Source organism: Poecilia reticulata, linkage group LG17 (assembly GCF_000633615.1).
Source record: "Poecilia reticulata strain Guanapo linkage group LG17, Guppy_female_1.0+MT, whole genome shotgun sequence".
NCBI classification, from domain to species: Eukaryota; Metazoa; Chordata; class Actinopteri; order Cyprinodontiformes; family Poeciliidae; genus Poecilia; species Poecilia reticulata.
The window spans coordinates 20,135,223-20,155,577 of NC_024347.1; the positions used below are offsets into that span (position 1 = coordinate 20,135,223).

The 20,355-nt window shown below is 37.6% G+C and overlaps 3 protein-coding genes across 4 annotated transcripts in view; 2 read left to right on the forward strand and 1 right to left on the reverse strand.

Annotated features, from left to right (window-relative positions):
- Window positions 1–2,073, reverse strand: part of ripk1l (receptor (TNFRSF)-interacting serine-threonine kinase 1, like) — a 10,456-nt gene extending 8,383 nt beyond the window's left edge. Inside the window, exons 1-4 of the mRNA XM_017309884.1 lie at window positions 1,819–2,073; window positions 1,507–1,689; window positions 146–302; window positions 7–36 (exon numbers count right to left, since the gene is read on the reverse strand). Coding sequence (XP_017165373.1) covers window positions 7–36; window positions 146–302; window positions 1,507–1,667 — 348 coding nt within the window. The 5' untranslated portion in view covers window positions 1,668–1,689; window positions 1,819–2,073. The remainder of the gene's footprint in view (window positions 1–6; window positions 37–145; window positions 303–1,506; window positions 1,690–1,818) is intronic.
- A 3,073-nt stretch (window positions 2,074–5,146) lies between these two features.
- LOC103479548 (dual specificity protein phosphatase 22-B-like) lies at window positions 5,147–11,450 on the forward strand. The gene is given in 7 exon segments (XM_008434043.2): window positions 5,147–5,355; window positions 5,513–5,546; window positions 5,632–5,714; window positions 6,475–6,524; window positions 7,554–7,628; window positions 10,478–10,649; window positions 11,080–11,450. Coding segments are annotated over 7 exon segments (567 nt in total). The 5' UTR covers window positions 5,147–5,334; the 3' UTR covers window positions 11,212–11,450.
- Window positions 11,451–12,151: 701 nt separating this feature from the next.
- On the forward strand, window positions 12,152–19,154 carry LOC103479547 (interferon regulatory factor 4-like). 2 transcript variants are annotated; one of them, XM_008434041.2, is made up of 9 exons: window positions 12,152–12,273; window positions 12,974–13,173; window positions 13,408–13,594; window positions 14,363–14,442; window positions 14,559–14,736; window positions 15,309–15,389; window positions 15,595–15,993; window positions 17,266–17,378; window positions 18,255–19,154. In XM_008434041.2, the coding sequence occupies exons 2-9, from the start codon at window positions 12,976–12,978 to the stop codon at window positions 18,402–18,404; spliced, it is 1,386 nt and encodes a 461-aa protein (XP_008432263.1). In that variant the 5' UTR covers window positions 12,152–12,273; window positions 12,974–12,975; the 3' UTR covers window positions 18,405–19,154. The 2 variants fall into 2 exon arrangements, with proteins under 2 accessions (XP_008432263.1, XP_008432264.1); XM_008434042.2 differs by lacking the exon at window positions 12,152–12,273 and having other exon boundaries at window positions 12,752–13,173.
- The last annotated feature ends 1,201 nt before the right edge of the window (window positions 19,155–20,355 follow it).

The window sequence follows — 20,355 nt, forward strand, 5'->3', positions numbered from 1 at the left end:
GATGATTCTCCCCTTAATGGAGATTGGCACAGTGACCTAAGAACAACACGACAGCATAGCAATCCTACAGATTAAAATTGATTATCGTTTCGAGACCTGTAAAACACACACATAACACATTTYCCTATGCTGGTCTTAGACTGACCTTCTCCAGCATGACCAGCAGGTTGCCTCTGGGTARAAGCTCTATAATAAGAGAGCAATCTCTGTCCTCCATAATCACGCCAAGCAACTTGACCACGCGCTTGTGGTTGAGGCTTGCCATGATACTTCCCTCCTCCAGCAGCGACTTTTTGTTTTCTCTGGGAGGTAAAGTGAAAACAGAAGGCCAGATTGTAAATAAAGACACTCCAGAAACATGCATGGTGTCTTGTCACACAGGGACACTGGATAAAAAGCATTGTGTGGAAGAACACTATATTTCTTCATCTTACAGGGAAACGCATGGCACAACTGCAACAGCAAACCTATCAAGACATGATTTCTCTCTTAARATGTCATGCCAGGTAAAGACAGTATCAACCAGAGAAGCAGACAAGAGATATGTWATAGCTCTGAAGGACGTGCGTAAATCAACAGTGCAGGTGGAAATAATCTCTAAAAATGTTCAGTTTTGAGGTGTGCAAAGTTGCTAAAAGTTGTAAAAATAATTGCTGCAATAATTGATTTTTAACCAGTTATTGCTTGGTTAAGCAATAATTAACCAATTATTGCTTAGTGGTCATGGTCATTTACCGCCCATAACCACTGACTCATGGGTGGTAAATTGCTGTCACAAAATKTCATCAATGTACAATGATATTTAAGTGAAACAAAATATGAAAGGTCCAATGACTTTAGCAAGACACTGCAGATAAATAGCTAGTATGAACAAGGTATTTATACACAAGCTATTTATATCTGAGGTCTTTAATGCTGCAGAAATATTTCAGATGGAACATGTTGATAAAAACACCAATTTGATTAATGTAACTTCTAACACATAAAAGCACGTCATTTCCCTTTCTCACCTGCACTTCCTGAATGCATTTGCGGGCAAAGCTGTACATGAAATAATGCAAAGGAAGCTGTATGACAGCGTCTGACTAAAATAAAATTTTAGGCTGCCAATGCCAACCTAATAACAGTAAATGGCAATGCATACATGCGATGCCACATTGCTATAATAGACATTCTTAGAACAGCTTTAAATGTAGGTGTTGCTTCTGGTCTGAAAAAAAAGGATGTCAGACATCCGCATTTCAGATGGACCTACATCTCAATCTGAATGAAAAGGAAGTGATCAAAAAAAAGAAATCTGTGCATGCTTTTTTCACAGAAGAATCATAATTTGTGATACYTAACACGCCTCTCTGCATATCTGAGAAGCACACCAACTTCCTATTTTCTTCTTTTTTTTTTTTGCACCTCTAGATTAGAAATACTTTCTTTAAACAGACTGTACTCGTGATACACGTTAGAGGARGGGGAATACCCAGTCTGGTGGTGGGCACATTGAACACTTACTCGTTGCGAAGTGGACCTGTATACACGGTCTTCMACACCACTTGGCCCAGGGTAGCATGGTAACACAAATAGACCTCTCCAAATCCTCCATAATCCAGAGGTTCCCTTTTGATTAGATCTGTTGATCTCATATGAAGCGAGATCTCAGGCGCGGTAGCCATCACCGCTGCCAATAACAAGACACTGTCGGAGTTACAAAAACTACTGGTCAACAACGTAAAACACAGTGGTTAAAAACTTAACAGACAGTTAWTCATGCATAAAAATAAGCAAATGTTATAAACTACACAAATTGCCCGGTGAGTTACTCACCCGTATCACTCAAAACACTGTGACAGTCTCAAGAGGAAAGCTAGAAGCTAAGTTTTATGACTGAACAAACTTTGGCTTTCTTTACTTTACTTTTTTTTTTTTACCAAAACACGTAATTGACTAAAGTGTTTTATAGCATTAATACTGAAACATAGATATAAAACAAATATTAAAAACTGCCTTAAAATCCAAATAAAGTCGCACAATCTTTGTATTTCCGGTAAAGTGTCGTCAAACATCGAAGTTAGACGCGAAAMAAACATCAGACTACAAACAGGCTTTACAGATTGAGGTCAGAAAAATACACCGAGAGGATGACTAGTAGATTTTAGTTTGCGATGCTTTCGTATGACTCAAAAGTGCATTTACAGTATACGCAATCATATACCGACTCCACATTTCTGCTATCTTTTTCTTTAAAAATTAATGCTGAATTCTTCTGAGAAGTAGTTTCATATTAGTGTTGGATTCACTCCCCAGTCGAAGCCATACGTCAATTAGTCCACCATATTGTAAGTGGCAAGTTCGCCTTGGCAACCACATATTTGCTTAAAAACTGGGGTTTTTACAATCTAACGAACTAAAAACAACCAAATAAATGAATAGAAACTGAACAGCCCATGAAATATACTAATGTAATCTTACTTATCTCTGAAGATTTATAAAGACATAGCAAACAAGTTAATTCAATATTAGTTTACATCGCAAAGAAAACCAGTGAYACACTCACTACACTTAAACATAACAGTTTTCTTTAAATTATATTTAATTTTAGACTGAACAATGACTCCTTTGATGGCTGGGTACAGGATGCACTCCAGCTCTCATCCAATAACTCCTTAAGATAGTTGAAACCAGAAGTTTAGATGCGCTGGATTAAAAAAAACAACAAAACTAACACATTATTTATCTTATGTCTGAGGTTAAATCAGACCAAACTTCTCTTATCAGTTAGTTACCAAAATGAATTATGTTTGCTAATACCACAATAATGAGAAATAATATGTCAGATCTACTTATTATTGCCTCAAATAAGATGAAGTTCTCATTTAACTTCTGAGGAATAAATGGTGTATGTGTGTGACTTTGTTGCCACCTAGTGGTGAAATTAATTATTTTAACATTTTACAACTAGAATTTTACAAGACGGTATTCAATTATTTTATTAAGATTCGACATTAATCCAAATATATTAGCATGCAGCTGTATTGTCAAAGTATGTTGAAAATCTTAAATGATTATGCTGACTTCAGACTTGTATATGCAGCAAATACAACAACAGGCCTATTCGACATACGGTAGTTATCACAGCACAAATGGAATTTTACCATTGTTCAAATGAAAATAAATAAATAAATAAAAAATAAATAAAWAAATCAAGTTCATTGATAAAACAAGCGTTTATGTGAAACTAGAGCGGGAAACCACCTGTGTTGTAACCTCTGGGAGTGTGGGCGAAGACTGACATGCAGGCCTACATTTTGGGCTGCCTATCTTCAAACACCCACACTATAAATTCCTCCTTTTTGCACACTAAAGCCACAACAAAGCAGTATCATATTTACCTGTCTTGTGTTGTGTCAGTTTAGTGGCTTATGTGTTTTTCTCTTTCTTTTTTTTTGTTGTTACTCACATGTATTGCTGGTAACCTGTAGGCTATTGAGAAACGTCTCCACCCGTCTGTTATACATAACAAGTACCTGAGCTTTGTTACTGACAAGTACATCAGCAGAAATGGTTAGCTGATTGCAGTAATGGAATCTAAACTATGCTTCTAAATGTTTGTRGAATATTAGATCATCAGATGTTTTGTTTTTCCTATAAACTTGTAYTAGATTTTTGCAAACTTTTTGCTGTTCTTTAGAAGTTCATTTTATTTTTTGTTGACCTTGCAATACAAACATTTAATAAGCAGTTCACGTAAGATATCCATCACCTCTTGTCTACTGCATACGCCTTCTGTCATTCAAACATTAGCCTAACCAACTCACTGCATCCGATCACCAGGAAGTAGAAGCAATCTGTGAGGTTAATGTGGGACAGTGGGTAGCAGAACTTCCTGTTGATGTTTTTACAAATGATGATAATAATCAAGAGCAGCATAGTCATGTGCCATCACTCTGTAAAAGTCACACAGTTGTTTCCTATTGTGACTGGGTTTTGATCTCTGTCTGTTTTGCTCAGAGAGAATTAGGTTGCTCTTGTGAGTTAATGGTTGTGATAAAAAAAAAAAAAAAAGCAAAAGCTTTTTTTTCAGTCTGGTAAAACTGGCACGTTTGATGAAAAAGCATTTGCTTTTTTACAGTTTTATTTATTTATTTTTGTTCTGGTTGCACCTAAAAGTCACAAATCAACAAATACATTTAAACATAAGACATAGGTAACCTGACAAAATACAGGAAGTTGTTTTCAAATTATTTTTATTAGAAAATCTATTGAAACCATCTTCTGTCTATGTAATTGGCCCTTAAACCACAAAGCTGGTTGTGTCAACCCTGGCAGCAACATCTTGATATGATTTTTTTTATTTTTTTGTAGCAAAATCTGTCAGTGAATCTGTTATACCACTGTGGAGGATTGTTTTTGCAGAATTTTTTGTAATTCAACCACCTTTAAGGGTTTTCAAACATGATGATGCCACAGCATCTCAATCACATTAAGTCCCAACTTTGACTAACCTACTCCAGAATATCTGTTATTTTTCTCTCTTTTTACCTTTTAGCRGAAGACTTGCTGCTGTGCTGTGGCTCATTGATCTTCTGTCAAACCAAAGTGAGTTTGTGGTCAAAAACTGATGGCTGGACATTCGCCTTTGGGCTTTTCTTTTCCATTGACAACAACACTGACTGGACACTGATGAAGCAAACTGACTTCAGACCATCTCACCAATACCATGTTTAACTGATTTATTTCTGAACCTCATTTTTAGGGTCATGCCACATGCGAATATATAGGCATTCATAAAATACTACTGTAGCTAAATTGTAAATATTTTGTAACAGTACTGGGGATAAGTTACAGCAGTAAATTTGCATAGATCTTGGTGTGGCACTCAGTAAATGTAAAATTCACAAAACCCGTCTATGCAGAATATGCTTTATGATGATTTTCATGATCTAATCAAAAATAAAGATCATGAAGTTTTGTATTCAAACATTTCTCAGTTTCACGTCAAAATTGTGTATTTATTAAGAAGCCAGTCATGAGTTCCTACAACATTGTCCCAAAGGCATTGCTATCACTCTTCTCTTGTTGGTGGACATGATAGTTTTTACGAAAACGTCTTTGCAAAGCCGTTTCACCTGTGATACTACAATTCCCAGCATTCCTTGCGTGAAGAAGCTGTTGCAGTTTGCTTAATCGCCTCAGCCTCACTCGCATTCAGGCTGCCGCCTTTACTCTCACTGAAAGTGAGAAKTTGGAAGCGATTAAAGGCGGGATACAGATCTTTAGCAAACAAGGGTACACTGTGCGTTATATATTTGTAGTGTTGGAGTTCCGACTCGGAGTTACGGCATGGGGAACGGCATCAATAAGGTACTAGTTTAGCTGGGTAGACTAAGCAAATAAGTTTTTCGTATTTATGTGTGTTATGTGTATGAGAATAAAGTTATCTAACCAGAKATGATGTATTTATTCATCACGTTCTCTTTGGTGTTGGAAAATTCTTAGCTGTTTCCTCCCCCTCTTTAAGGTTCTTCCAGATTTGTACTTGGGAAACTTTAAAGGTGTGTTGAAGCTTTTTCCCCTTGGTCCCTTTATTTGCCCACTTTTTTCGATGTTGCTTACTGTGCTCCTGTCTGTTTTCCTCAGATGCAAGGGATAGAGAACAGTTGGCCAGAAACAACATTACACACATCCTGTCTGTTCATGAGTGTGCAGCTCCTATGCTACCGGTGAGATGCTTCCTCTGTTTTCCTGTGATGACACCCAGCTCTCAGCTGGTTCTACTGAAATCATGGATCTTCTTGCAGAGTAGGGAGATAAATGTAGCTAAAGAGAAGTTGACTCCAGTTAGAGAAAGCCAACTGACCAAGCTGTCCAGAAGTGCTCCACCAATCACTGTAGTTCTCTCTGGTGCTTTTCAGAGTATCCTGCACTGTGCCAATCATCAGCAGCCGATGTAGTCATGGTGTTGTGCTTAGCTGTCAGCTTGTGTAGGCGTCAGAGTAGGCAGKTGTTCTTGTTGTAGCCAGTATCCACTGTGCAGTGTTCTTCCATGGAACATCAAMATGAGTCCTAAGCTGCTGTACATTTTGCCATTCTGAATTGCATGCAGTTACAGTTACATTTATTATTCCACACATAAGGATAGCTCTGAAATAAATTAGTCTTTTGCTGTATATAAAAGCCTCATATTCTGTTATTTGAAATAGATTGTTAGGGAAACCAGTAATTTATAAAAAAAAAAAAAATGTCTTGATTTTGTGTTAGTTTTGGTTTTGTATTGTTTCGTTTACAAATCGGGAAAAAAAAGAAGAATGAAGTTATTAAAGAAAAACTAAAATGTCACCCACATTTTGCCTATGTTTTAAATAAATCCAGTTGCAAGAATGACGGTATGATTGTGAAACCATAACTGTGACAATTTGGACGTTATGTTACTCCAAATTCTTAAGGGCAGCCAGCAGGTAACCAGTGTGCTTTGTCCACCAGGAGATGACCTATCTCTGCCTTACAGCAACAGACATGCCCTCACAGGATCTGTAAGTACTATTCACGGAGCTCAGCATGCAACAATGGAAAGGCGAGCCAACCAGAAAGAGGGCGTTCACATAGGGCTGTGATCTGTGGGTGTCTTAAGGTTCATTTTCCATAACATGTAAAYTATATAATTTCACAAGTTTAATATTTGACTGTGAACTCAATCTCTCGCATGACWAAAGTAACACAAAAACATTCAGTTGCTGATGAGCAGCTGTTCCTTTGCCATAAATAAAGATTACATGTAAGGGGGTTTACTTATTTAGAATGTTTTTTTTTTCCAATGCAAATGATAATGCTGGTGTTAGAAGTATCAAAATAAACACTTGGAAATTGTCTAACTTCAAGAACAGAAGTGACACAATGAAGATTACTCTTTTGAGGACAATGGTGCCAAGATGATACAAAGAAGCTCATTGGGACAACCATAAAACTATGTCAGTAGGATTTGTAAGCACAGTCAATCTGAAATCTGTCCGTCCATCTGTCCATCCATGGCCAACTGGATTTGTTTAGATTGTTTTGTAGTTAACAAAAGTACACAGTCAATGACAGTTTCTTTAGTTAGCGTTGCCATATTTTGTAGGCAACACTAACCTTTAGAATATAGCGGCTGTTTAGTGTTTCCTTGTGAAACGCCAGTTTTAATGAGCAAAACATGATGGCAATGACAGRATTATTTTTTGCTAGGCTATGTTGAGGTACAAGGCTTCTAAAAGATAATTAAACATTTCCTTGTATACATGCAAAAAAAAAAAACCTTTAGTAATTTGAATTGGCTTTTGAACATGAAAAACTGTGGAGCTTCTTGCCCGAGCTACAAAGGAAGTTTGTTGTTATCTCGTTCCTTTTGCAAGATGTTTAAAATGTGTAAAGTCTGCAAATGTGATCAAATGTRCAAACGAATAATTAGTTGTAATGGTAGCGGGTGTGTATAGTTTTCATTGTACAACTTGTGATGTTCCCATAATATTTATTGCGGTCATGACSTATAATAACAAGTGTTATTTACATATTTTATCGCCCTTCAGAACTCAGCACTTTAAAGAGAGTATAACGTTCATACACGAGTGCCGGCTGAAGGGAGAGGGCTGCCTCGTTCACTGGTGAGTTCAAAATCACTTTTCCATCATGCCTTTCATCATACCTTGGATTCCAGAATATAATTTTTCACAGCTATGTTATTTTCCATGAAGTCACAAACGTAAGTGTGTGTTTAGTTCTTTTACATATCTGATTACTGCTCACAAGTGAAGCCATGTGTAACTTCTGCACTGGCAAGATTAAAAACAAAAAAGGAAGGCCTATTCTTGAACTTCCCAAAACAGAGTACAGTAACAAGTCTTACCACATTGTGTTAGTGTAGTGCGATAGCTCACTTATGTGTTAAAAGGGTACAGCTATATTTGGTTGGACAGAGGGTCTTCTCAGAAATCCATTTGGCTATTTATAAAGGCGTCTCGAGTCAAAAGTTTCTCGACACAAAAATATGACTTCAAAGAAACCTTTTCTGAAAGCTATTAATTTATAGCAAACTTTTAATGTGTTTATTTAGTCAGTACTTAGATCTTACTTCCACTATATTACCCAGTAGTTCCTGAGTTTCATTTTCTATGTCTGTCACTCTATATGATTGGTATCACATTTAATGAAWACCCATTTTTACATCAAGTCACAATGTCTTCTTCAGTTGTGTTTCCAAAAAAAAAAAGAAGCAAAAACTTTGAATATCTTCAACTCTGCAAAATTTACTTTGTTTCAGTTGCCTTTCAAATGAAAGTTGGCAGAAAGTGAAGCATTTTTTTGTGTGTTTTCTGGTCTGAGATTACCGTATTTTATGATTATGTTTGTCCAGTGAGTGTGGCATCTGTGTTTGCCAGTGTAATCTAGGAGGGTGTCGAACATATGCAGAAAATAACTGCTGCTAACTGAGACGGCCATATCCATGTCGGCCTATAGGTGTTCATTAGTTACAAACCGAGCATTGAACAGCGCTACTGAGTCCAACCTTTAAAACAACTCTCAAAGACAGCTTTGCCTCTTAATTAAGCCTCTTCTAAAAAGGCACTTTTCATTCATGTTCCAAATATACGCATGTTTCATCATGACAACTGTGATGAATTCTGATCTGACTCACAGAGAAAAACTGTTACTCAGAAAGCACACATGACAGAGTATTAGTTTCATTTTTGTTTTATATTCAAAATGTGTTTACATTTCAAGGTGTGTTACCACAGTAACCATGCTGCTGCATTCTTCCTGTGTGTTGCAAAGGCATGCCTGCTTTTTATTCTTCACATTTTACTACTGTGACACTACAATTCCCATTGCAGATAATACTCAGGATTACTACCAAAACAAAACTGGCATTTTCCATGAAATATTTCAACCAGTACACTAAACGAAGTGAGACATAACTTCCTGTAGACTTTCATAATAAGAGTCGTAATCAAAAATATGTGCTTTTAAAAGTCCAAAACTGCTTACAGTAGCTCTAATTTTTTTACTTGTAAAGACACGAGAGTTTAGATGTTAGGTACATTATGTCTGTGTTATTCATTAAATGACTTTAAAATATATATATATATTATAAAATAATATGTCATGTCATATAAAGACTTTGTTGCGAATAAGTGAACATACACTTGATTTTTACTTTTTCATATTCAGTACATTTTAGCAAAACCATTATATTGATGATTRTAATGCATTTGCTAGCAATAATAAACAGGCAACATTTTCATTTTGTTACCTGTCTAAAATACATCTGACAAAGTTATGAAAAAAGCCATGTTTCATTCGTATGGCACTGTTCAAATCAGATTTCCATGGTACCTCTGGAGGAGCTGCAGAATTGCCATTAGCAGATTCTTCTCAGCTCAGGAGGGGGTGGGGGGGGTGAACTCTGTGAACATGACATGAATGGATATACTTTATTAATTCAAAAGGGAAACTCACATTCAGCACAACCCAACCAAATAGACATGCATGTGTCTGAGGCRGTAGCCCTTCACTCAGAGGGGAGGAGCCACCCTTTAGAACATCCGTTAGTTTTCCACTGCACAGATCGGGCCTTTATGTAAAATYACCATCAACCTAAGCAGACTTCTAGTGCTACACCAGAGTGGCTTAAAACAAAGCACATTCATGCATTAGATTTTTTTTCATTGGTTTTTGTCAAATTCTGAAKAACTTGAAAACGACTTCATCACAAGATAGGAACAGCTATTGAGACATGCGACAAAATGTGGTCATGCATGGCATGTATTCAGGGGAGCTTAATACAAATGCAAGCCACATGTTTTTTTTTTTTGTGTTTTTTTTTTCTTGTTTAAAAAAAAAAAAAGAGTAAAATTATGAATCTTTTTTTCCTCTCCAATTCACATTAATACACTATTTGGCACTTGTCTGTATCAGCACAAACTTCATATATTCTGTTTTCAACCAGTCAAGTTAAAGTCTTACTCTATGGCATCTCTCATTGCTCGCATCTCTTATTTCCTCAACCCCTCTGCCCTAAAAAGGGTCACATCTGCTGACATGCTGATGAAATTATAAGCAGCGCTTTCTTTGCAGAATTATTGTCTTGTTTGCTGTTATAATATTCAGAAATACATGTGTAAAAAAAATGTGTCAATTTGAATGAAACTTAAATACACCACATTTGTATTATTGGCATTTGAACAGTTTTCTGTAGGTTGGTGGTGGAACGGCAACAGAACAGACTGAATTTCAAAAATGTAGTCGTTAGAAGAATTTTGTGAGATAACAATAATACATAATGAACTCAGTGTGTATAATTTTAAAAACACATCTTTTTTTTTCCTAATTCAAACGAATAATTAACAAAATTTAGTTTTTTGTTGTTTTTTTTTGTTTTTGTTTTTTTTACCAAAATGCAGGTATATGGAATATTGGTGAAAGGTGAAAGTCATGTAGTTTGGTTTTCCCTCAGTTTGGCAGGAGTGTCTCGCAGCGTCACCCTGGTAATAGCCTACATCATGACATTGACAGGCCTGGGCTGGCAGGACGCGCTCAATGCGGTGAGAGCCGTCCGGCCCTGCGCCAACCCCAATTTGGGTTTCCAGAAGCAGCTGCAGGAGTTTGAGGATACTCGAGCTGAAGAGGTAGGTTGTATGAGAAAGTAATTGCTGTTTTTTTTTTTTCTTTTATAACACATAAAAAAGAGAAAAAATATCTGGATCCTTTTAGACTTCGAGATTGTAGCTTCAGATTCAAAAGAAAGTGATGGAAATGTGTGATCAATGCCGTTCATGTGTGAAAGTACATCTTTAACCTCACTCACTTTTGACTCAAAAAGTGCATCTAATTAYTGTTAGTTGATGGGTTTATAGATTGAAAAAAAAATAGGAGTTGTTTGTTTTCATACAAGTAATACAGATGGGGGGTCAGATTTTTCAGACCTGCAGATCATACAACTGATTTGATTTAGGGGGAAAAAAGTGAGTTTCTAATTGAAAGTGATCTGTGCATTTCTGTGCATGTTTTGCAGGTTTTGTTTACCGTACTCCAATCTTTCTTTCTCTCCCTCTTAAGTTCAGGGAATGGTTTCAAATGACATACGAGGGCAACCCCTTCAATGATACTGCGGAGATACTTAAGCTACTGGACAGGCTTCCCTRATGTCAACAAGTTGGGGATGGAAAACCATGTGTCAACTCCGCCTGAAGATATTTGAACTGAGCTGAGATCTTTTGCAGCTCAACCAAACTGACTGTGGCATCCTGAAGAGGTTTGCACCTGGGTGGACGTCTAACACTCTGAAATGCACTGTTCTCTGAATCTTTCCTACACATTCAATGACTGTCACGGACTTTTTACATGCATTGCATCTGTTTCTAGAATTGARCTGTTTCTAAGATTTCTTTTGTGTTTTTTTTTTTTTTACTTGCAAAGGTTTTTTTTTTTTCCAATGTGTCTGTGTGATCTGAAATTGATAAATAAAAGAAGTAAAGGCAACTGCTTGGTTAGAGGTTGTCGGTCGATGGTCTGTAATGTTGGAGGTGATAAGACACTCTACGCCTTTTGCTGCTTGGTTTCCTGGTTCTCTTCCTGTTTGTCTCATGTGCAAGGGAGGTCATGCATGGTGGCATTACAAGCATCAAGATCGCAGCCTTTTATCAGCTTGGACTTAGTTATTTTCATAAGCTGCAGAACAGCAATAAAAGCTACGTTTTACTTTTAAAATGTACCATAAATCTTATATATTTGGTATAATGACATGGTGTGACCACTGGGTGGCAGTATTACTAATGGACAAAGTGGTGTGTGTGCGTTTTTTTTTTTTAATTTTGAAATGTGTTTTTTTTATTTTATTTTATTATCAACCTATTTTGCGGATGTCATCCATGAATACACATTATATTAACGTTAAATGTTTTGTTCGTATTTCTGCTCGCAGTTGAAACTAGTTTGGACTTGAATGGTGTTATAAAATAAACACGGGGGATATTCATGTGACTGTACAGGTATGATTGTTCCATTTCGTCCTGGTCTCCGCTCAGGGTGTCGCTAAAGGGATTCCCCACCTGAGAGCTGCGTGGGTTGAGCTGAGAGTTTTACAGAAAAGAAGTTGCGTTTGCTCCTCATCTCCTCTTGAACCTCCGACAGACTCCTCCCAGTGAGCGAAAAAGCGAAAAAAAAAAGACAAAAAAAAAAAGACGTGATAACGTTTATAGGACCCCGAGAGCCGCATTAGAGATTTCCGCTGTGGACCCTACATCTCTAAAGGTAAGCTGCAGCAGACCGACTACAAATTCTAGCCAGAATGCAAACTTTTACTGCATCAGGTCAACAAAAAAAAGTTTCTGTCAGGAGAACATTTCTACACTCAGGGAAGAAAACGCTACACTTTCATCAAGCATTCTTGTCGTTAAGATTATAGTGTAATATCTAGTCACCACTTAAAATATTTTCTAAGCTCCTGCCTTCATTTATTATGTTTAAACTTTTCATAGCTTGATGAAGTACGTTATTATTCACGCATTTGACATAAATGAGTCAGATTTATTTATTTATTTAGACAAAACCACCAAACGTGATGAGGAAAATCACTCATTTCAGCATCCATGTCTTCATCCTTTAAACTCTGAATGTGCATGCACAGAAGTGAATGTATAGATGGCATGTAACCAAAGTGATGTGATACACTCCAAAATATAAATTTTGGAGTGTATCACAATTAAATTAGGTGGCCTAGAAACCAGTTTGTATTTATTACTAAATGAACATCTGGTGCTCTTACAGTAAAGTACTGCATATGATTAACTGTAAAGTTCAATTATAACTCGCCTAAACTAAATCTGGCATCTCAACATCTTGTATCCTATTTGTTCTTCAAAGTCTTTCTGGGAGCATTAGGTGTATTTGTAAATATCTTAATGTTGCCCCATTTTTGCTCTGTATCTCATTTTAATTCATTTGTTTGCAGAGATGAACCTGGATGAAGACGGTGGTCTGTCGGGCAGTTGCGGCAACGGCAAGCTGAGGCAGTGGCTCATAGAGCAGATTGACAGCAGGAGATATCCTGGCCTGGTTTGGGAAAATGAGGAAAAAACCATCTTTAGGATTCCATGGAAACATGCAGGAAAACAGGACTACAACAGAGAGGAGGATGCTGCACTCTTTAAGGTCAGGCAGTTTTGTCTTTACCTGCTGCCTCATGCTGCAAAAGCAAATTTAACGCACAAAATTCACAAGTAARAAATAAAAGCATCAAAAAAGCTTRGTAAATTTTAAGATTTTCCTTAGCACAAGCTAATTTTTGCTTGATTAACATAGTCTCAACTTAGTTTGTCCCGGAGAAAGAGGAAGTTAGAAATAAATCTAATCAGTTCTTGAATTTTGTGATTCTGCTGTTAACAGGCTTGGGCGTTGTTCAAGGGAAAGTTTAAGGAAGGAGTTGACAAACCTGAYCCCCCCACATGGAAAACCAGACTACGCTGTGCCCTTAACAAGAGCAACGACTTTGATGAAATAGTGGAAAGAAGCCAACTGGACATCTCAGAGCCGTACAAAGTTTACAGAATCATCCCAGAGGGGACCAAAAAGGGTGAGTGTTAAAAGCTGTTCATGCAACCCTAGCAGTCAACATGTAGATCAATTACATGTGCATTGAAGATGAGAGAAAGTGGTAAGTGTAAGACGATTTGTGGTTAGGTTTTGAAAGCAAATCATAAAATCTGCTACGAGCCTGTGCAGTTGCAAAAACACTCTTAAGTACGCCCGCATTTTACTCGGCAACGAACACTGTTTATACTCTGCTGGTTATTTTTCACATACATTTTGCACCACTGCTGATTCTGGTGAGGCAGGAAGCACAGGAAGCAAACGCATGAACCAAAAAGGCCGTAGTGCTTTTTTTAGAGGCCTACGGTTACTAAGCGCAGAGTGCACTGAACACAACAAGACAACCTCAGCCTTGCATAACTAAGTTTCTACCATCATACAACAGCCATTGTCACACATGAGCAGCTTTGGCTGCATGGACTTTATGTTAGACTAACTTGATGCACTGTGTGGTCCGTTGCACTCTCTGCAAGATATCACCTAAATAAAAAGAGCAAACTGTACATGTGCACAAAACGTCTTTATTCTGCGCAGGACATCTTTATTCTGCACGAAGCATCTTTATTCTGTGGATCAAACAAAGATTGATCCACAGCATCATTATTGCATATTATTGCAAAATATTACTGCAAAATCCATATTAACTCAGTGAGTGCTGTTAATCAGTGAGTTGTGTTAAATGAAATAATCTGAGTGCAATTTTGTTTTAGATTTGAAGGCAAAATAGTTGTCTGTTTCTGACCGTAAATAGGTATGAAGATGAACCGTGTGGAGGAGACACCGTCTCACCCGCTTGGATACGTTCCACCATATGCGTCACTTCACAACCAGGTCAGTAGATTTAGCTACGATTCAAAAACTAAAACCCCACAAAGCGATCAGCTTTGCAAAGAAGGAAACGGTTGTTTTTTTTCTGAGTGACAGCCCCTATTCCCCCTCCACCTCAGGTACCCAGCTTTGTTGTTTCTCCAGAAAGAAGGGACTGGAGAGATTACCACGCACCATCAGAGCAACATTCTCTTCCTAATGCAAACCACCATGGACAACACACAGACCTGCCATATGGTCAGTGCCACTACCAGTCGCCAATCAGCCGAGTCTGGCCCAGTTCGCACACAGAAAATGGTAAGCAAGCATACAATTGAAATGAACTGGATTGTATGTAGCAGGATTTCATTTGAATCTGTTTGCCCTTTTTTTTGTCTGAGGTTACTTTTATTGTGAACCTAACAGCACACAGCTGAAGACGTTGAGATGCATGTCGAGTCAAAGGAGAAAGAAATGTTGATATTGTGCTTGTTTATGTCATCATGTAAAGACAAATTCATATTTGTGTTCATGCAATTTAAGATGTTACATGCCTAATATATAAGATGATTTATCTGTAAATGTATAGGGCTGTTGATATAAAGTAATGAAATCAAAATCTAAAATAAAAAGCACATTCAGTAATTATTACGTTTTTGATGAATTCCTGCGTTAGCTTGACCTTTTATTTATTTTTTGACAAAATCATGGGTTAAGCACGTATCTTGACAAAATCCGACATTCTTTAGATATCTATTGGGGATGGAGTGTTTAAAATACATCTGTAAATATTAATTGTACAATCAAAGTTTGACAACCTTTCACATTTTTGTGAATTTTCATTTGATCCGTCAATCAGTGTATTTACCCTCTTTATTTTTCAATTCCAGGTTTCCAGCTCTCATTCCACACATACTTTTCAGAGTCTCAGCCACCAATGTATACAATGGACCACAACAATGCCATATCAGGTGAAACAATATCTACAAATACATGTACACATTGTACAGAAAGACTCACGGATTGTTTTAATGTGTCCGTGCACAATTTTCAATCTAAAAAGACCTGAGTGAATAGAGTGATGCTCTATATTTCAGTGTTGTTGCTGTGGGTTGAGTTTTGAGTTTCCTTTTGGTGCCATTCATTTAAACACTTCTCCCTCCTTCCTTCTCACAGATTTCAGCCTCCACGTGTCCCTTTACTACAGAGAAACACTGGTGAAGGAAGTCACTGTCACCACTCCAGAAGGTTGTCGGATTACCTCCACCTCCCCGTCTTCTCCCTCCTCTTCCTCCTCCTCTTCTCCATGCTCAGAGGACAGATTCCACAGCGGCGCAGAAGTCGTTCTTTTTCCGTCCCCCTACCCCGAGTCTCAGAGGCAAGGAGCCGAGCTGCTTCCCAACATCCTGGAGAAAGGGGTGCTCCTGTGGCTGACAGCCGACGGGCTGTATGCCAAGCGCTTGTGTCAGGGACGGGTGTACTGGGAAGGACCGCTGGCTCCGTATGTGGACAAGCCCAACAAGCTGGAGAAGGAGCAACCGTGCAAACTGTTTGATACCCATCAGTTTCTTGTTGGTAAGCAGAAACATGCAGACGTTTGCAGCATTTGCATCAACTCGTAGATGACACATCTCCGAGGCCCTGCGTCAGATCATTGCAGTTCTTTTTACAGTTTCTCGGCCTTTTCAGATGCTGCTAATCTGCTAGTATTTTGGGCCTGCCACTTCTTCTTTTCTTCTCTTGGACGCTCAGTTTCCTCAAATTATTTCAGTACATGTAGCACTGCTAAGATATGACAATTTCTTGTCTGAAAACTCTTATGGGAGCAATCTCGCCGAAAATATATTATTTCATGCTTGCCCACTTGTGCTGTGTTTGACATTTTCTTGTGATGCGGCTCAAGAATCGACACTTGAATTAGGCAATGTTTGTGGAAACACCAGACTTCCTGAAAGTAGTTTCATTATAGACATGATACCAGCTCATACTTTACGTTTGTTGCGTTGTTTTTGTTCTTAAGCAATTCACAAATCAGTGTTAATGACTTAATAGAAAATGGAATAAAACGAAATATTTTCTTGATGATTAAATATTGGATGTATGCCGATAATACAATTAATTGTAAAAGAAATGCGATAGTAGAAAATCTGCCTCAACTATTGTTCGAGTCCACTCAAGCGCACAGTATGTGTGGTTATTCCAGGTGTTGGTCAGAAGATTCTAACATTTATTTATTCCATAGATCTTAGACTGCTTTTGTACAGCATTCATTTGTACTGTTACTATTTGAAGTTAATCATAAAAAGCATTGGAGAACTACTCCTGCAGCATTGGGAAAAATGCTGTCGGAGTAGTTCTCCCACCTTTTAAATACAGATTCTTTCCCCTGTAAATAGATAAAATAATTTTGCCTTGTAGCAAACGGTTTTGAAGCAGCAATGCTCCACTAGCCATTCAAACACAATAGTTAAGGTCATTGGGAATGAGATGACAACGATGAAAGAGATGCTGCAGGTGCTCGAGTTGGGTAATTCCCTCTCTTAGCGTTGAAGTAGCACAAAGACGTCGCTCATCTTCTCATCAGGGGGCCAAAGTGTGTGGAGTCCCCACCCACATGTGGTCCACACCACACAAGAAACCGTTTTTTTAATGCCATTTCGCTCTGAATTTCCATCAAACTTACTAGTAGTAGTTACCAGAAATATCTTTGTGACTGACGATATGACATACAGTTAAAATGTTTTTTTAAATTTTTTTAATGTTTTTTAAATGTTCAGTGTGACACATCAGTGCTTTGTGGGGTCAAATATCAAAGTTAGCACTCATCTTCTCTTGATCCTCTCTCAGATCTGCAAGATTTTGTCCATAATGGTCGTCACATACCACGACACCAGGTGGTCCTTTGCTTTGGAGACGAATATCCAGACCCACAACGCCCCAGGAAGCTCATCACAGCGCAGGTAAGTGTAAAACAACAACAAAAAAACTTCACCTTGTAAACAAAAGCAGGTTTTAAAAGCAGAGAAGATGCTAAAAGCATTATGTGATGAACAAAGCAGAATCAATGGTATCTTTTAAAATAAACTGATGTGTGGACAGAACATTTTTTTCAAGCCAACTCGGGATCTTTTAACATTCTAATTAATATTTATTTGGCAATTGGCAACTACTTATTTGGTCCCTAGCCGGCAGTAGTCGTACTGATAATGGATTGATTTGTGTGCGGTGATGTGATCTTAATTCATTATTTTAAAGCAGATCGAAAACATATCAGTCAAAAATCACAACTGAGAGTTTCGAGATTGTGTATTGCATCTCAATCTTCAGATAACTTGAGAAAACAAGAAACTAAATGGTTTGCCAGCAAACCATAAAAACAGATACATTTACTTTTCTAGCAGGTACTGATTTTTTTTTTCTTTAGAGTTTATAGTACTGTCCTCACAAAATGCTGAAGTGAGACTCCTTTATTATGCTCTGTTGAAAGTGAGAGTTGTTAAAATCTTCAGATAAATTTCACTCATTTTTGCCCCTTCTTGAAACATGCATCTATATTATGATCTGCACTTGTTAGTGACGCAGCATTTTCATAAATAATAGTTGAAACATCTGACCAATGACTAGAACAGGTCTTTGAATAAAGAAAGTGCAACATCTAATAAGTTGCACTCTAATAAGACTCTCAGCTAAAGCAACTCATATCTGCATTTTAAAGAAAAAAATAAAAATAAATGTAAAACAACGCAAAAAGAAAAAAAACTCTTGATGTCAACATAAGTATGCACTTTTATCTCTAATCACTCCTTATATGTGTTGTGTGCTTYGTTTCATTTCAGATAGAGCCAATGTTTGCCAAGAAACTGGTCTACTATTACCAACAGAACACTGGGCACTACCTGAGAGCCTACGATCACATTCAGGAACCAAACACCGCTCCCGCTATTGACTATCCTCCTCAGAGACCCATACAGCATATTCAGGAGTGAAAAGCAAGCCAAAAATGCCAACTCGCCACACAATCTCATAAGCAGGAATGGTATTAATGTGAATGTAAAGCTGTGAATTTGTATTGTGCCTTAATATTGCTACAGCCATGTGTACTGTAAATGATTAATTTAGGCACTGAGGGGTTGAGATGGGAAAGACCCTGTAAGATTTTACATGCTTGTTGTATCGGGGACTGGGTAGTAAGAGTTTTTTTTTTTTTTTTTTCTTCTTCAGCAAATATTATTGTGACACTGTGAAGGATGCGGTTTGAGGGTGGGGGAGATGAGCGGAGCGGAGGGCAAACTGAGACAGGAAGTACTAGCACAGGTGCACAGGAAGAATGGCCCCTAAGACAAACATTGATACGTCTGTGAGATAAGCCAGTGTGAATGAATACTTTTTTGCAGCCAACAGTAATTCTTTCTTCTTCTTCTTTTTTTTTTTTTTTTTTTAAACTGGCACTGAGGACAGTTTCTGGTTATCCACTCTTAATGCAGCTCATTTACTTTATAGTCTACAATACTTGACATGCAAAATAAAGAAAGACGACAAAAGACATCCTTACAGAAAAAAGATAACTTACAACAGTGATTGGTTCTAAGGCAGGTTTTTTTTTTTTGTTGTTGTTTTGTTTTTATGTGTGATTAGCACATCTCTTGTTTATTTTGGCCTTTTTACTGCTCTGTTCCTTGTGAAATATTGTATAGTTTAACTTCTTCAAGCGTAGTAATAAATATTTTCAAAAACAGTTCAATTTGAAGGTCTTTGTTTTTTTTTTTCTTTTACCCTAACCCTGTAGACATGCATCGTGTCAGAAGTTGTAGCTACAGCTTTCTGTGTGGTATTTACCCACACGACAGAAGTGGACAAATGGTGCACAGCAAATTATCAGAGAACAATCTGTGGTTCAAGCTCTGTCTCGGTGGATGTGGGCCACGTTGACTGGAAAATAGCACTCATCCCGTAACTTACAGGGAAACGATACCTGTTCCTCTTGACCTGAAACTAGTGGCCTCACAAGTGGGAAGGAAAACTACCTTGACGGTCGGAGTGCAGATTGTGCACACAAGGAGCAGTGGTTCCCAGGCRTGAGGTCCTTCGTTTAGAGCARTGGTTCACAATTATACTTCAGATCGTTTTCATCAAGCAAATTTATCACCAGATAAAGTGAGGCTGCGTTAACACAAAATACAGTTTTCAAATGATGAAACCTGATTTAAGAAAAAAAAAACTACYCAAGCTAACCTGATCCCATTTATAGGTAGTAGTATAAAAAAGGAAGTTATGGTCCAACYCCAGTACCTGGGTGTGCCACGTTTGGCTGTTGTTGATCTAAAGTGTTTGCCATGATGTTTAACGATTGTTTTATATTACCATGGAAGAATTTAAACCCACATTTATTTGCTGTTTTATTTTTTAATTCAGCCACATTGTCTCTTTACAGGTGGACTGACTAGCGTACTTTGCATCATAGTGCCGCTGCATGACTCCAGCGTGCTTTAATCTAAGGTCGTGAACTCATGGTTGGACAATCAGAGCAGAATTTGTGGTAAATATTGATAACGGGTGTAATGGGACACTTATGTCGAGAAAGTTCTGAATTTGTCTACTGAATGGATAATAATCATCACGGTCATCATAATTATCATATACAATTAGATTTTTAAAAAAAATTTTTTTTTATAATCATTTACCTCTGTTATTACCAAGGAAGATCAATTACTATGCCATCCTTCAAGTATGTCAGTATGTTGCAAATTGATATGCAGGCTTAAGCTTGAATTGCTGTCTCTTCTGTGTCCCTCCAGGGTAAAATAAAGCAAAGCTATTTTCTCTCAGTGCTTCTCTTCTTAAAGTAAAACAAAAAGTTTCTTCTATAACTTTCAGCATTTTTCTCTGGCTTGTTTATCTTTCTTGCAGTCTGACTTCTCTGTGGAGAAACTGGAGGCC